Source organism: Euleptes europaea, chromosome 21 (assembly GCF_029931775.1).
Source record: "Euleptes europaea isolate rEulEur1 chromosome 21, rEulEur1.hap1, whole genome shotgun sequence".
Classification (NCBI taxonomy): domain Eukaryota; kingdom Metazoa; phylum Chordata; class Lepidosauria; order Squamata; family Sphaerodactylidae; genus Euleptes; species Euleptes europaea.
In genome coordinates, this window is record NC_079332.1 from 5,789,623 (window position 1) to 5,805,867 (window position 16,245).

The following is a 16,245-nucleotide window of genomic DNA, read 5'->3' on the forward strand; positions in this document are numbered from 1 at the left end:
TGGCCATTGCCTGCCTCCGCGTACCAACCCTGGACTTCCTTGGTGGTCTCGAATCCAAATTACTAACCAGGGCTGACCCTGCTTCCCTTCCAAGATCGGGCAAAAAGGTCTCATTGCTCTGCAGCCAAGGAATTTTTTTAAGCTCCCTTCTTTCCTTCCCAGGAAAACAGAGAACAGAAACAAAAGCTGGCATATAAAACAACTTCATCCTACACAGAGCATTTGCAGTTTCCAAGCATACTCATACTCCAACACTTAACTACTACCACAAAATCCAGCCTGCAGAACAGACCAAGTCATCTTCCCTCTCTTTAATGCCCCGCATTCAGCTAAGCAGGGTCAGCCCTGGTTAGTATTTGGATGGGAGACCACCAAGGAATACCAGGGTTGCTGTGCAGAGGAAGGCACTGGCAAACCACCTCTGTTAGTCTCTTGCCATGAAAACCTCAAAAGGGGTCGCCATAAGCCGGCTGTGACTTGACGGTACTTCACACACACATTCAGTCTGTCACATCAACTCTCCCTTTACAGTTTTGTGACGATCTAGCCCCTCTCAGGGTTGCTGTGCAGAGGAAGGCACTGGCAAACCACCTCTGTTAAGTCTCTTGCCATGAAAACCCCAAAAGGGGTCGCCATAAGTCGGCTGCGACTTGAAGGCACTTTGCACACACACACAGCCCCTCTCTGTTCCCTCTGGCTCTCTCCCACCGTTGCACAATTAATCACGTTACAATTAGATCATATTTAGATACTTTAATCAAATAAGCTCTGGGCCTTTTCTAGCAAGATTAAGTGTCTTTGCTGTGTTCAAACTTATTGGGCAAAGAAGTGCATCAGGAACCTAAACTGAACATCAAAGTTGTGTACATCGTAGGTTTCTTCAGAGGGTTAATAAGGGAGGTGAAGGTAGAAGCAAAACCTGATCGAATCTCTCATCCACTCACACACATAAAGACATGTACGTTAATTATTCACTTATTTCAGTTGGCTGTGAGCAACCACTACATTATATTTAAAAAACCAAGCTGTTTTAAACGCTCACATTTTTTTTAAAACAACTTGAACTATAAGAATTGTGTTTTTCCTCCCACTAGCATGCATGGTTCAGATTCCAAGCTGAATTTCACCTGCCAAAAATATTTCGCATATTTAACACTTCCAAGATCACTGAAAGCTGTAATTCAGTGCACTGCTATACAAACATCCACATGGAGTGATGAAGTTAAAGACTGGCACGCGTTGCCCAAGGCCACAGACAGGAATTAGGTTAGAGTTGAAATCTGATTGCTTCCCAAACCTCGATTCCATGCCCACCTCTAACCTTAGAGAGCTCTGACCTGGATAGTCCAGGCTAGCCCAATCTTGTCAGATCTTGGAAGCTAAGCAGGCTCAACCCTGGTTAGTATTTAGATGGGAGACCACCATAGAAATCCAGGGTCACTATGCAGAGGCAGCCAATGGCAAACCACCTCTGAACGTCTCTTGCCATGAAAACCTAGGGGGTCGCCATAAGTTGGCTGCAACTTAACGTACTTTACACGCACAACTTTAGAGAACACTCAAGAATCAAAGCCACTGTTACTAGCAATCTGTGACATGTACCCTAAGACTCAAGAAGCAAGAAGGTTCCAGGAAATGCATACGGGGGGGGGGGGTGTCATAGCACACACACTCTCAACCACCACGTTCGAGATTTCTCACTTACTGTTGACAAATTAATGAACGGAAACAATAAACAGGATAGATTATGTAAAACGGCAATGCGAGACCAGGTCCATCTGGAGGAGTTTAAGCAGTTTTACAGGTAGAAACTGCGGGGCAATATATCAAATAGATTGGCGCTACAAGGAAACCCAGCCATGAGCTCCGCATTCCGGCTAATTGCAAGGCAGGCATGCAAATGCAGTTTTCACTGATGTATATCAGCTACAGTAACTTAAGCATATGCATGGAGATTGAAATGCTTATGCTGACATTACAATCTCCAGGATAGCTAGTAGCACTGCGACTTAGGAACACTCTGCTGTCTGGAGGGGGCATGTAGCGCACATATAAAATGAAGTTACTACCCTGCCCCATTTGGTGGCATGGCATACCCACACTCAGTTAGTCATGTATGGAGCACTCACAGGGCCAGACAGTTGTGATGGGGAGGCTGGGACAAACTAGGCTTGGGCAGGGGAGGGAAGGAGAAGGCAAGGAAGAGGTCTTGGGGGGCAGAGAGGTCTCTGAACCTCCCAAGGCAAAAAAGGAACCTTCACCACCCCGGAGTGACTTCGCCTCGCAATCCTACTGCTCCTCTCCACATGCAGGCTAAGAGGGAAGCAGTGTTGCTCTCTACACATATGCACTAATGTCAAGTCCTTCAAATGAGCAGCTCCACAGGCCATCCCAACCCAGTAGGCGAGCCTCCATCGCAATAGATCTGAGGGTCCTGACCCATCCGTTGAGACCACCTGTTTGAAAAACTGGATGGTTGTTCCACAAAGATGTGTAGCACAACTGAAAAAAATGGACTTCTGGAAATGCCAAGGAAGGCTTGTTCCTTCAGCCAGGGAGAGGTGCAAAGTCCAGGGGTATAAGACACGCTGCCCAAGGTGAAGAGAAAGTCGATGAGTGTTTGCCAAGTATCTCAAGTCTGTGGGTGGCCAGTGGTCCTGTTAATATTTCCAATGGTTCAGAAGTTCAACCTGGTAAAACAGGGCTAGCCTGCCAGTTCACCAGGGGAGCTAGTGAACTCTGTTTTGGAACAACCAACAATTAACACACACACTCACAAAATACTGCCATTGTGAATGAGGGCTTTTTAAAATTCAAAGTAAAGCTGTATCAGCCTATGTGTTGCTCTTTTGTTCTTCAAATACGACAGCATTCACTTCAACAACCCAGTGAACCACTTCAAATTTGAATCAATACTCATTGTTGACACAGACCAACACTGGCCGTCGCCAGGGCTAGCTGACAACGCCAACTTAATACCAGAAGTCTGCCACTGGAGCACAAGAAATCATACAAGAAAGGCAACATACACACAGAGTACAAGAAATCATACAGAAGTGGCAAACAGACATGTTCAGAATTGTCATGGTTACAAAGATCTTTTACTGTTACTACTGTTAATTAGCAGCCAGGGTTGTTCAATGTCTGCTGTCTTACCAGTTTTGACTTCCACAACAAGAACATCTATGCATATTTTTCTGGCTCACAGCCAAATCGAAGGATTAGGGCATTCTTGCATAACCAAGCAGCACCGGCCCAAGTCCAAACTTTATCCTGTATCGCCCAGAAACATTAATATTTAAATACATGCTCTCGGGTTCATACACTGGGAGACCCGACAATTTCCTGCCAGGGAACGCTAACGTAAGCTGCAGGCTGTCATTCATCTCGCAGAGAAGACTATAAGGGGCCCATGGAAGGCTTTAAACTATATCCTGGAATGGAATCTACAAAGGCTACACAGGAATCCTCTCAGGAGCAAACGGAGATGCACCATTGTCTGCGTTTTGTTAACTGACGCTATAAATCATTCATGCAACACAAAAGCAGCTCAGGATGAAGATATGAGTTTCACATTTTTTGCTATGGCTACATGAGAGAAAACATTTCTACTTCCCCATATTGGCAACGGTGGAAAATTAGTTCAGTCTAAACATGAGGCCGCACCTTTGTATTGAGGAGTAGTGACATGTTTGCCTACTCAGACAACTTTTTTTAAAAAAACAAAAACGAAGGGTTAATGCAGTATTGCGATTCAGATTCTACAATGTGACATTTGAAGGGTGTAAAGTTTACGGACGAAAAAAGAAAACTAGAAATCCTATCAATATTTCTACCCACAAAACCAGTGTACCAATGAGTCATTGTTGCTTTGGCTTCAGAATGGAAACTGCAGGAAAGCACTGTCAATATTGGGAAAATAAACCAGTGTCTTCACCTGCCTTTTTTCCTTGCCTAGTTGCTTAATTATGGATCTTCGCTGTGGGGGGAGCCGCATTAAATCACTCGTACAGTCGATTGCCCAAAAGGCTAACAGAACATATGTCCAATTCATCTTGAGAGGAATCACAAACTGTAACTCATTTCAATACCGCTTCTGTTCATATGTAAACAAGAAACTAATTAATAATACACACAAAACTGGCTGTAACAACGCAGTGATCAGAAGTCATGCAAATGCTTCAGACTTTTTTTTCTTAGCCAAAACAGTATGTCTGTACATGGTTCTGAATCCTATTCCACTCACGCTGCCATCTAAGCACTTCCAAATTAATTCCCATCCATCTACTCTTCTGAATGAGTTCCCCTGTACATTTTATGATGCTTAGCAATGCAAGATGATAAAAGCCAAACTGTTTTATTTTCTTGGCAACTCCTTTTTAATCCATCTCCTCTCCCTTCCATAACCCCAACCATCTGGGAGCAGTTTTCAAATCTGCTCTGGTTCAGTTTGGAAGCCAAGGGCTCTGACTCTATCAGAATTCTGCACAGGAAATGCTTGGGATTGCAGACTATTTGGAACATTTCGGTTTCCCTAGTGAGTCTGTATAACTTCAGTTGATGGGCGATTCTGCAGATTCCAATTTCCAAAGAATATAAAATGAGGTGGCTCAACTAGAGAAGTCAAAAGAGGACTTTTTCTGATGGATGCGCAACCTCACCCAAGTCAGAAGAAACAAAAGGCAGGCTTTAAATTCATTAAACAAACAAGCTTGGAGTAAGTTATACAGAAAAGCAACCAATCACTGCAGGAGACTATCTAGAGACACTTAATTTTCTTAACTAAGTGGTTGAGTTTTACATAAAGCTAACCTCTCATATTAGCCTCTCTCGTCAATAGGGCACAAACTATTTTGCATGCCTGAGTGGTTAATGTGCTTATTAATTGTCAACACTCAAGACTTCCTAAAGCACAGACTGCAATAACAGGAAGGAAAGGGATTTTTTTAAAGTCCTTGACTACAATAAACCCAGTTGCCTCAGTCCAGCGGCCAGCAGGGAAAGAAGTACCAGAGGACAAAGCAGGGAGGCAGACAGAGAAAAACCAGCACGGGACTTAGATAGGTATAGACAAAAGTTGCTGGGTTTGAAGGGGAGTAAATGTCACAGGCTCACTATTCTTGTATCAGACCAGGCAAGAAGTTGGCACTTTCAAAAGAATCCATCTCAGTTATACTGCCACAGATAGGTGTCCAAATTTTTTTATTGCACACTTATCGTAAGTCACAGCTGGCCTGTACACCTCTGGTGCATCAATTGCGTCTGTTCCTGGGTTAGTCACATCTAGCCACAGTGATCCATACCATACTTACACCTACACTGGGCTACTGCAATGCGCTCTGTCTCATGTTACCCTGCAAGAGTATGTATTTGGAAGTTGCAGTTAGTGCAGAATGCGGCAGCTAGACCACTGTTCAGGGCCAACTATCAGGGCCAGTACAGCAATTGTACTGGCTGCCAATCCGCTTCTGAGCCCAACTCAAGATGTTGGTTTTGTCCTTTACAGCCCTACGTAGCTTCAGACTGGGGTATCTGAAGAACCGTGTTCTCCCATACGCTCCTGCCTGGGAATTAAGATCGTGGGGAGATGCCCTCCTGACTATCCCACAAATTAAAGACGCTCGTTTGGTGATACACGAGAGAGGGCCTTTTCCGTGGCAGTCCCACAATTATGGAACAACCTCCCCAGGGAGGTGCGCATGGCTCACTGTCAATCTTCAGGAGGCAGATGAAGAGTTTTATTTAGGAATGCATTTTGATGGATTTGGCTTTTACTACCATCCAATTATAGTTTTTAAACTGTGACTTATGAATGTTATATTTGGTTGTTTTTATAATGTTTCATTTATACTGCAAGTCACCTTCAGTTCCGCAAGGGAGAAAGGCGGCTAAATAAATGTCTAAAATAAATAAAATAAATAAATTTGTCAGCAACCAGGCTGCGGCTTACGGTTAAACTCACAGATTGGACTGTATCTAATCTTCTCAGGAACAGACTTACGGTGCTGTGAATGACATACTGTTAACGGTTTTGTTTCATAAACAAATATGATGCCAGCATTCATAAATACCAATATGAATTCTCTAAAAAGTTGGTTCCTAAGAAACTAAAAAGAAGAAGCTAAAAGTAGTCTCCAGCTTGGCTAATGCAAGGTCAACCGCATTCTTTTCTGCTGTCTTCGCAAGGGACCTGTGGGATCTGGCTAGAAGTAAGGAGACTCAAATAATTACTGCTTTTGTGTTTTTAAAACAAGAATGACAAAGAAACAATAGCAGCAGTATGCTTTGTCAGTCTGTTCCCCCCCCCCCCCCGGCCAAGATGGGCTCAGAACTAATCCAGTTTGTCTGTAACGAATGTTCTGAATCACAATGTTAAGGCCATAACATGCCGCAAATGAGGCTTTTGCCAGGCCCCTTTCCAACGACATCTCTCTTTTCTTCCTGCACCCGTTAAGTTTTTGTTTAACACTGAGCCTGAGAAAGAGTTCCAAGAAACTGAAAAGTTAATTCACTGTTTTGTAATTTTAGATGGTTTGTAATATAGTTATTGCAATAAAGTTCCTTTTTGTAGTTTTTCCAATAGACCGGGACATACGAAGAATATAAAGTAATATAGATGATGAACAGCCTCTGTGGTTGCTATTCACTATTTTTTTTTAATGACATACAAAATTGCCTGGGTAGATCTATATTAATGACACTGATTTTCTGTGAAGCCAACAGGATGTTCACTCAATGCGGCATTCGTCACACAAATTAAGCAAGAAATGCCAGGATATTGGTTAAAACCTTGTCTTCGAAATATCCCATTGCATGCCTTTTCACAGTCGCCTGTTAAAGCACCTTTTTAAATGGACAAAAGATGTTTGACGATAAACCCAGGCCCTTCCGATGGCATTCAGCTTTACTCGGATGGAATTAATTTTTTTAGTTTGGCTAGCATGTACACATTAAATACCATACACACTTCTAAATTACTTAAAATTTCCCTCAATACCAGATTTTGATGCTTCAGAGGGTAGCTGTGTCGGTCTGCAATGAAACAAAGAAGTGTGCTTTGACTCCCAAAAGCTCATACCCTGAAACTCTTGCTGGTCTCTGAGGTGGTACTGGACTCAAATCTAACAGATTTTGATGTATGATTATCCTTCTGTTGCTAGTAAAACCCACCGTCCAACAGGATATTGGAAAGACTTGATCTCATTTTTATGATTTTTTTTGTTGTTCTTTCATGGCTGGCCCATAAATCTGTCAATTTCTACTAAACTAGATCTTAAGTATGTCCGCCTCCCCTCTCCCAAAAAAGTCTTCTTCTCGTTCCAGGCTCCAATCCATAAAAACCACAGCAACTGTCTTATAACAGCCTCGCTGCATTTTATCCCCATCGTCCTTCCATTCTGAATTACTGTAGTAATTGTCCCTTTCCCATTCTAATTCCAAATTTCTTGTCCAACATAACCTTAGGGTTCTCAAACAATAGGGATGGGCCCAGAACGTGTGACAGTATGGCTGTGAACTTCGACTTCGGGGAGTGATCCACTCCTAGCATGGGTATGCAAGATCTCCACACAGACACAAAGAGACGTCAGTTCAGAAGCATCCTGAAAAGCAACAACGATAGAACGCACACTCACGGAGTCCTAGAAGCTTTCTCAAACTGCTTTAAACTTATTTCCAACTTCCTTCATGATTTACAGCCCACCTGTTCAATTTGCTTATTCAAGATAGATCTTCACATTTGATGCTTCACTCCTCTCCTACCCTTTTGCTTCAGTATAAAGCTTATCCTATTCCGTCTGAACATTATTTGCTGAAAAGAAAAGTATGTAGGAAGAAACTGAGATTTAAACCAGCTCTTCCTTCCTATGCATAAAGAAAATGAAACAGGGAAAACATAACCTTTCATTTGCAAAGTGACCCCTTAATCCCAGTATCCTCAGTATGCAAAAATATTTGCACACTGGTATACCTTAATGCATATCCAGATGGATTATCACCACCGCAAAACAAATTGCAAAATTAGTAACAGGGCAATATTTCACGCTTTGCTTTAATGCAGGCACATCTATGGGATTTTGAGATCAACCCATCAACTGTTAGAAATGTGCAAGTACACAAAAAAAGTGCAAGTTATATTTACCAATTCTGCAATGAGGACCAGTACGCAGATCTCTCTTTGTATCAGGCTTTAAAAAAAAAAATTAAGAGGGAGATGCTGGGCTTGCTTTTTTGCGGCTGAATGACAAGGCAGAGGATTTCAATTTATTAATGCTGCCATGTTTAAACAAGCTACAGAATTCCATTAACTGCAGCCTCTCCAATGAAGTGTGCATAATTACAAAGGCAGACGGAACAGCCCCCACTGAAAGCAGCGGCACAAATGTCGACACTCACCACGCCACGTAAAAATATTGAGCCAATAACATTACCGTAGTTGTAGATAATCCCAACTTTGTAAACACCTTTAAAAAAAGGGGAGCGTACCAAGTCTTTAAAAAACAAGAGATAACTTGGATTTTCCAAGTCTCCATGAACGAGGAATGCCACGGTAATCATCTTGGCAAGACAACTTACCTCCCCCCCAAATAAAAAAGTTTTCTAAACATTCATGCCCTTACACCACCTCTAGTCATGCACCCCTGATTGTGGCTAGCTGGGCCACAATATGAACGTATATTCAGATGTACATCCCATCAAACACAATAAAGCGAGGGTGTCGGGACCTGCAATTAGATGCTCCTCAGCATCTAATTTATGCCAGCAAGAGACATGAGCGCAGACACACATGGACTTCCTTACCTAGATGAAAGCACCAATTAACAAGATCAATTGCATATTAAAAGAGTCCTGAACCCACTTCAGTGTAGACAAGGTTATTTTAGAGGCTCTTTTCCGAAAGCAAGATTAAACCAGTGAATTACAGCTTGATTACATTCCCATCCAAATTAAGCCTGCCTGCATATAAGGGCAGCTGTTCATATTTATTGCTCTTGATTCTTATTCTGCCCTTCACCTTATTTTGACCATAAATTCCTTGTGGCAGGACCCTCTCATTTCTCATTGGGAAAGTGTCACACTTTTCAAATAAAGGAATAATTAAAAAAATTAAAATTACCATTACTTCTTTCTACAGCAGTATCCTCAGCTTTACTGTTAGTTTACAAGTTCAGTGTCATCAAGATTCCTATTTGATTTTTGCCTAACTCACATCGCACAAAACAGTTATGCATCCATAAAAACAGACACTTGAGGTGTAAGTTGTATTCCGTGAAATAGAACAAGCATACTTTCTGTGATACATGCCTTCCAAAGTCTTGTACATGTGTGTAACCAAAATCAATAATTCATATTGCAGCAGATCTTCTCACATAGATAAGATGAACCTTAATTAATTCTATAAGTTTCACTGAAGTTGATGGAATACTTCCTATGTACATCAACTCACCAGCAATACAGTTCACAGTAATATTTAGGACACAAAAAACAATTATTCGACTGGTGATATTATGGCCATCTCTATATATTACATCGACAATGAACTTTCAGTTAACTGTAGACAGTCACTATTCATTGAGCCTAAATCCCCACGCATACAATATGAGGATAACTGACCTATTTTACAGGGCTGCTGTAATGCTTACTAGCATAACTATATGAAGCTCTTTAACACATTATATTAATGCTAACCAACCAACTATAATTTTGAACTAGCTACAACATGAATCTGCTGAGAACATGCTTTACCCTACATATACTATACAGCCTTTTGAATATCAACAACACAATACAAATACAATATAATAATTGTATGAAGCAGTAGGGAAAAGCAAGCAAAATGCATATGGCTTCCGTCTATTTTGCAAGTTTTTCTTTCCCTTCTCAGCAGACACTGACGTGTGTTTTCAGTTTTGAATATTTGTTTAATTAATTGTAAAGCTCTAAGAAGTTGGGAAGGCCCAAATAATGCCCACACAGCGATGGCAACATGACAGCAAACAAGGAGGCACCCAACACACTACGACGGCTGATATCTCCAGAAGGAATTTTAAAGTTTGCTTGCAATTTAATGAAAGAAAGCAAACCCCACCAAAAAAATTAAAATAAAAGCAATCGTTGACAGGTGCTCTTCGGGACATACACAGGTAACTGAAAACACCAGACTTCTGGCAGAAATTAATGTGTTAATGTGAACAGTCTACACAAAGGGACAGGTTAATTTTTGCACTGCTTTTGGCAAAAGCCACTGGGATGCAAAATAGTGTTTTGGACTCAGAGACAAGCTCTTTCCCACAGGAGCAATCTATCAAGGCCTTTGCCAGGCATCTTTTAATGGGATCACTAGACATCCCCCTGGGGGCGTGCAAGTTCCATTCAGAAATGGGAGGGGGGGCAGGAAGTTAAACATTGTCTGGATTCCAATGGCCTCTTCACACATTTCACATTTGAATCACTCACTCAACTGTGCTCTGCAGCACATTTCGCACACAGTCTGCCTCGCAAAATTAAAAAAATTAAACAGTACGCTGATGTTCAAAGCACTTCGCATATACTGTCTCAGTAACCTAACAATTTTACAAGGCAGGTCAGCATATCTGCCTTCATGCTGCAGGTTTTTGGGAGAGGAGAAATGTTGAGACAGAGAGCCTTGGTTAAGACAATAATTAACAAAGGAATGTTGAAGAAATATTTTAAAGAGGGATTTCCAGGCTCAGAGTGCATACTCTTAGCTGCTATAGCAGCTCCCAAAATAGGCACATATGACAAAGCTCCAGTTGAGGGGCAATCCCCATGTGGTGAAGCAGACATGTCTGTGATCAAAACAGTTGACCACAGACATGCCGTTCCCTAAGAAGAGACAGCCTTGTAGGAAATATCATCATGGGAGAAGCAGTTCTACAGGCCAAACTAGAGAACCACAAAAAGAAAAATCCAAGTTGTACAGTACATGGAGATGATAAAAAAGTAGAATAGGAAAGAAGATGGCCAAGAAAGAAGTGGATTAAAACAAGAGGTACAAGAGAAGGAGCTTCGCATTTTCATTACCCTCTAATTAACTTTATGGAATCGCTATGCTACCAGATCATTTTTAATACTGAGGATGCTTTCACACATCACATTTTTAGTGCATGTATGTTAAGAACCTACTGCGGAGAAAGGACAAATGCATATCCTGGAAGACCTGCATGCATGCACCTGGGAAGCTGTGACTGGCAGAGGTTTCCCACCACGTACACATGGATTGCAAAATGCATATGTGTCTTCTGCAACACATGAAACAGCCCTCTGTGGAGAAACCCACAGCTGTGATCCCGTGCAATTTATAAAGCCACATTAAGAATCACTTCAAAGTGTCCAACCCACAATCCCCAAAGAACTCATCCAAACAGATCTGGACTGAAACCCAACCTTCCCTTCAGGCCCCAAAAAGTCTAGCTGGCCAGGCCAAATTTCCACACTTCAGAATCGGCACACAGTGGCTGGATATGAATGTATTCATTAAGAAGAAGACACAGTGAAACGCTGGACTCCAATTACATTCCACATTACTACAATATACTGAAATACAGGCTGTCCTTTAAAGTGGGGGGGGGGTCAGAAAGTTTTTCAGTGTTAGTTGGTCTTTAGGAAAGCCACTAGATTCTTAATGAGCTTTACAGACCAGCAGGAAAACAGAAACAAGTCTACATTTCCTCTGAAGGAAGGGGGGCAGGGAGCATAGATTCCTGCCTTTAACATCCACTGCCTGAGTCTCTGAAAACAGAGAGAAAGCAAAAGAATAGCGCAAAACACACACACACACTTATGTGAACTTCTCAACACAACTGGAACAGAATAACGAGATAGGGAGGGATACAGAATAAATAGAAGCCTCTACCTATACATTCTATTCCTTTCCTGCAAGAGGAAATTGGGAGGGGGGGAGAGGAAGGAGAAAAGCAATGTATAATTTCCTGCAAAAGAGAAAAGGGGTATTTGCCACCCGGCTTTCCACAAAACACCCCTTATAGTAAATGGAAAAAGGGGAAAGACAGTAGTTGCCACCCTGTTCCTACCCCCTCCCCAAAATCCCTGGTGGGAAACAGGGAAGGACTCCTCCCTTCCCACATAAAACTATCATGAAAAAATGCAAACTGGAGTAAGGAATCAGCAGCACTCAACCCTAGCCAAATAAGAAAGCTGGTATGGTGGCGGTAGTTGACAGTGCAATCCTAAAGAGAGTTATTGAAGTCTAAGCCCATTCACTTCAATGGGTTTTGACTGGAGTAACACTGTATAGGATTGACCTATCAAAGGGCGTCTGTTGACAGTACAATCCCAAAGGGAGTTACTCCAATCTAAGCCATTCACTTCAATGTGTGTGGACTGGAGTAACTCTGCATAGGATCGCACTGTCAGATTGTCATACTGTGATCCGGAGACCCCCGTTCAAATCCCCACTTGTGCCGTGGCAGCTTGCTGGGTGACCTTGGGGCCAATCACACTCTCAGCCTACCTCATAGGGTTGTTGTGAGGATAAAATGGAGGAGAGGAGAATGATGTAAGCTGCCTTCGGTCCCCATGGAGGAGAAAAGCAGGGGATGGATGGATGGACAGATGAAACCAGACGCCCCTTCCCCAACAGAGGGAGGGGGGAGAGAGGGGGGGGAAACCAGGCACCAGATAGATAGACAGACAGATGAAACATAGATGGATAGATAGATAGACAGACAGATAGACAGATGGATAGGATAGATGGATAGGATAGATAGGTTGGATGGACGGATAGACAGATGAAACCAGATGCCCCTTCCCCAACAGAGGGAGGGAGAGAGGGAGGGAGGGGGGGAAACCAGGCACCAGACAGATAGACAGACAGATGAAACATAGATGGATAGATGGACAGACAGACAGATAGACAGATGGGATAGGATAGATAGGTAGGATAGATGGATAGGTTGGATGGACGGACGGATAGACAGATGAAACCAGACGCCCCTTCCCCAACAGAGGGAGGGAGAGAGAGAGGGAGGGGGGAAACCAGGCACCAGATAGACAGACAGACAGATGAAACATAATGGATAGATGGATAGACAGACAGATAGACAGATGGATAGGATAGGTAGGATAGATAGATAGGTTGGATGGACGGACGGATAGACGAAACCAGACGCCCCTTCCCCAACAGAGGGAGGGAGAGAGAGAGGGGGGGAAACCAGGCACCAGATAGATAGACAGATGAAACATAGATACATGGATAGAGAGAGAGAGGGAGAGAGAGAGAGATGGATAAGGTAGATGGATTGGATAGATGGATGGATAGATGCATGCAACCAGGCGCCCCTTCCTCAACAGAGGGAAGAAGAGAGGGGGAGAGAGGGAGGGAGGGGGGGAAACCAGGCACCAGATAGATAGACAGATGAAACATAGATAGATAGATGGAGAGAGAGAGAGAGAGAGAGAGAGAGAGAGAGAGAGAGAGAGAGAGAGAGAGAGAGAGAGAGAGAGAGAGAGAGAGAGAGAGAGAGATATGGATAGGATAGATGGATAGGATAGATTGGATGGATGGATGGATGCATGCAACCAGGCGCCCCTTCCCCAACGGTGGGGCTAAAACAGGGAAGACCGAGCCCGACGGCCTAGCTCCCGCCGCTGCATGTGAGACGGGCGGGGAGGAAGAGAAGGGCGAGAGCGATGTGCACGGGTGGGGTGGGGGGTTATTTCTCCCCTTTCAACCCCCCCCCCTCCTCCTCCTCCACCGCCCCGAGCCTCGCGTGACCCGCAGCGGGACGGGGTGGCGCCCGCTGCCTCCCTCCGTCTCCCGGCGGCGCCAGGCGGCTCCTCCCTCACCTGTGAGGCGGACTTTGATACTCGAGCCGGTCCTGCGCGTCCCCGCGTTCGACATCGCGTCCCCTCAGAGACACGGCCGGGAACGGCGATGGGGGGGAGGGGAGGGGAGAGAAGGGAGGGAGGAGCGGAATCAGCCGCCGGCGACACGGACCGCCATCCGGGACCGTCACGACTCCTTCTCCTCCTCCTCCCCCTCCGGACCCCCGGGCCTTTTCTCTCCCGTCCTTTCTTTTCTCCCCCCCCCCCTCCTCCTCCTCCTCCTCCTCCTCCTCCTCCTCCTCCTCCTCCGCCCCTCCTCACGAGGCGGCGGCGGCGGCGGCGCCGCCTCACGAAGCTCGACGCCCGCCGGACGCGAACGAGGACTGCGCGCTCGCGTCGCCTCGGCGGCCGCCGTCGCCTCCTCCCCTTCTCCTCTCAGGCGGGCTCTCGCGCGCGCCTCCTTTCCCGTCGTGCCTCGGGAAGGGAAGGAGAGTGGCGGCGGCGGCGGCGCGCGATGACGCGGCGGCGTCGCGTCGGCGGCCATGTCGGTGAGGTCGCAAGGAATGAAGGTTGCCAACCTCCAGGTGCTAGCTGGAGATCTCCTGCTATAACAGGGCTTTAAGAGGGGAGTGGACATATTCATGGAGGAGAGGGGGGGGGTTTAAATAATTTTTTTAATTATTTTCCAAACTAATTCACATTCTATTTATCATTAAGGGATATGTTTTGATCAAATTTTTTGAAGTAATTAAGATACTAATGTTAAAAAGTAGAGTTTTTTACAATGAATTAGACACTAGATACAAAGAAATAAATAAGAATATCAAATGGACAGAGAGGGGAAGCCAACTATATATATTTGTTTAATGATCAGATAGAAATTGTTTGTAGTATATACTATATGAATGGAATGATAAATAGAATGTGATCCTTCTGAACAGTAACGCAACCGGCTTTTCCTCTGAAACACAATTCCGAATCTGTCTCAAAACGTACCGTTCGCATTAACGCAAATTGTCATCGCCCAAGACATTCCTGTCGTACCAATGTCCAGTCCCCCCTTTTGAAACCGGCGCTGTCTTTGATCACAAAGACATCCTGAACCAAAGTGCTTAAGTGCGACAACGTGGTGGAGGAATGCAGACGTGATGCGGTGAGACATTGCCCCAAAATAGCTCGTTTTCAAAAGGCTGTGCAGGGCCGCCAAGAAACAGCGGCAGCCTGAACGGCTCAGCTCAGCCTGAGCTTGCCAGAAGCTAAGCAAGGTCTGCCCCGGTTAGTCCCTGGATGGGAGACGTCCAAATAAGACAGGGGTTGCTATGCCCAGGAAGGCAATGGCAAACCACCTCTGCACGTAAATTGCCTGCAATGCCTTGTGGAAGGGGTTGCCCTGAGCCGGTTGTGACTCGATGCCACGTTCTTAAGAACAAGCATTGACCCCAGAAAGAATGTGAGAAGACAACACAATTGTTTTTGACAACTTGGAAGGCTTGAAGAGGGGAGTGGACATGATCATGGAGGAGAGGGCTATTCATGGCCACTAGTTAAGATGGATACTAGTCATGATGCATGCCCATTCTCTCTAGTATCAGAGGAGCATGGCTATTCTATTAGGTGCTGTGGAACACAGGCAGGATGGTGCTGCTGCATTCGTCTTGTTTGTGGGCTTCCTAGAGGCACCTGGTTCACCTTTGTGGGGACAGACTGCTGGACTTGATGGGACTTGGTCTGATCCAGCATAGCCTTTCTTATGTTCTTATGACACCAGGGGCAGCTGCCCTGGGTCCTGGGCTTGGGGGCCTTGGCAGCCCCTTCCTTACCAAATGGGAGGAAGAAGAAGAGCAGACTCCTACTGCTGTTTCTACCTACCCCATCCGGGCCTTGGGCAGCTGTCTCCTTGCTTGACGGGGGAGGCGGGGGATGTCAGTGATTCTGGGGTCCCACCCCAGACTTTTGCCCAGCCCCTACCCTCACTAAGACCACCCTTGTTTGAGGCAAGGACTCAGCTTGAGTCCCATAGCCACTCTGAGCCACATATTTGAAAGCAAATGATTGGTAAATCCGTCAGGGTATAAAGCCCAGGTAAGCCGAGACGCGGTGAGAGAAGTGAGTAATGTGTAGTTCAGCTCTCAGTAGGGTTGCCAGCTCCGGGTTGGGAAATACCTGGAGATTTTGGGGGTGGAGCCTGAGGAGGGTAGGGTTTGGAGAGGGATTTCAATGCCATAGAGTTCAATTGCCAAAGCAGCCAATTTCTCCCAGTGAACTGATCTCTGTCAGTAGGGTTGCCAGATCTAGCTGGAGATCTCCTATTACAACTGATCTCCAGCCAATAGAGATCAGTTCACCTGGAGAAAATGGCCGCTTTGGCAATTGGACTCTATGGCATTGAAGTCCCTCCCCTTCCCAAACCCCACTCTCCTCAGGTTCTGTCCCCAAAAC

General features: G+C 44.8%; 1 protein-coding gene across 1 annotated transcript in view; it reads right to left on the reverse strand.

Annotated features, from left to right (window-relative positions):
* SMURF1 (SMAD specific E3 ubiquitin protein ligase 1) overlaps positions 1 to 14,350 on the reverse strand; it is a 41,071-nt gene extending 26,721 nt beyond the window's left edge. Inside the window, exons 1-2 of the mRNA XM_056866580.1 lie at positions 14,158 to 14,350; positions 13,828 to 13,890 (exon numbers count right to left, since the gene is read on the reverse strand). Of these exons, the coding sequence (XP_056722558.1) occupies positions 13,828 to 13,890; positions 14,158 to 14,350 (256 nt within the window). The remainder of the gene's footprint in view (positions 1 to 13,827; positions 13,891 to 14,157) is intronic.
* Between the last annotated feature and the right edge of the window lie 1,895 nt (positions 14,351 to 16,245).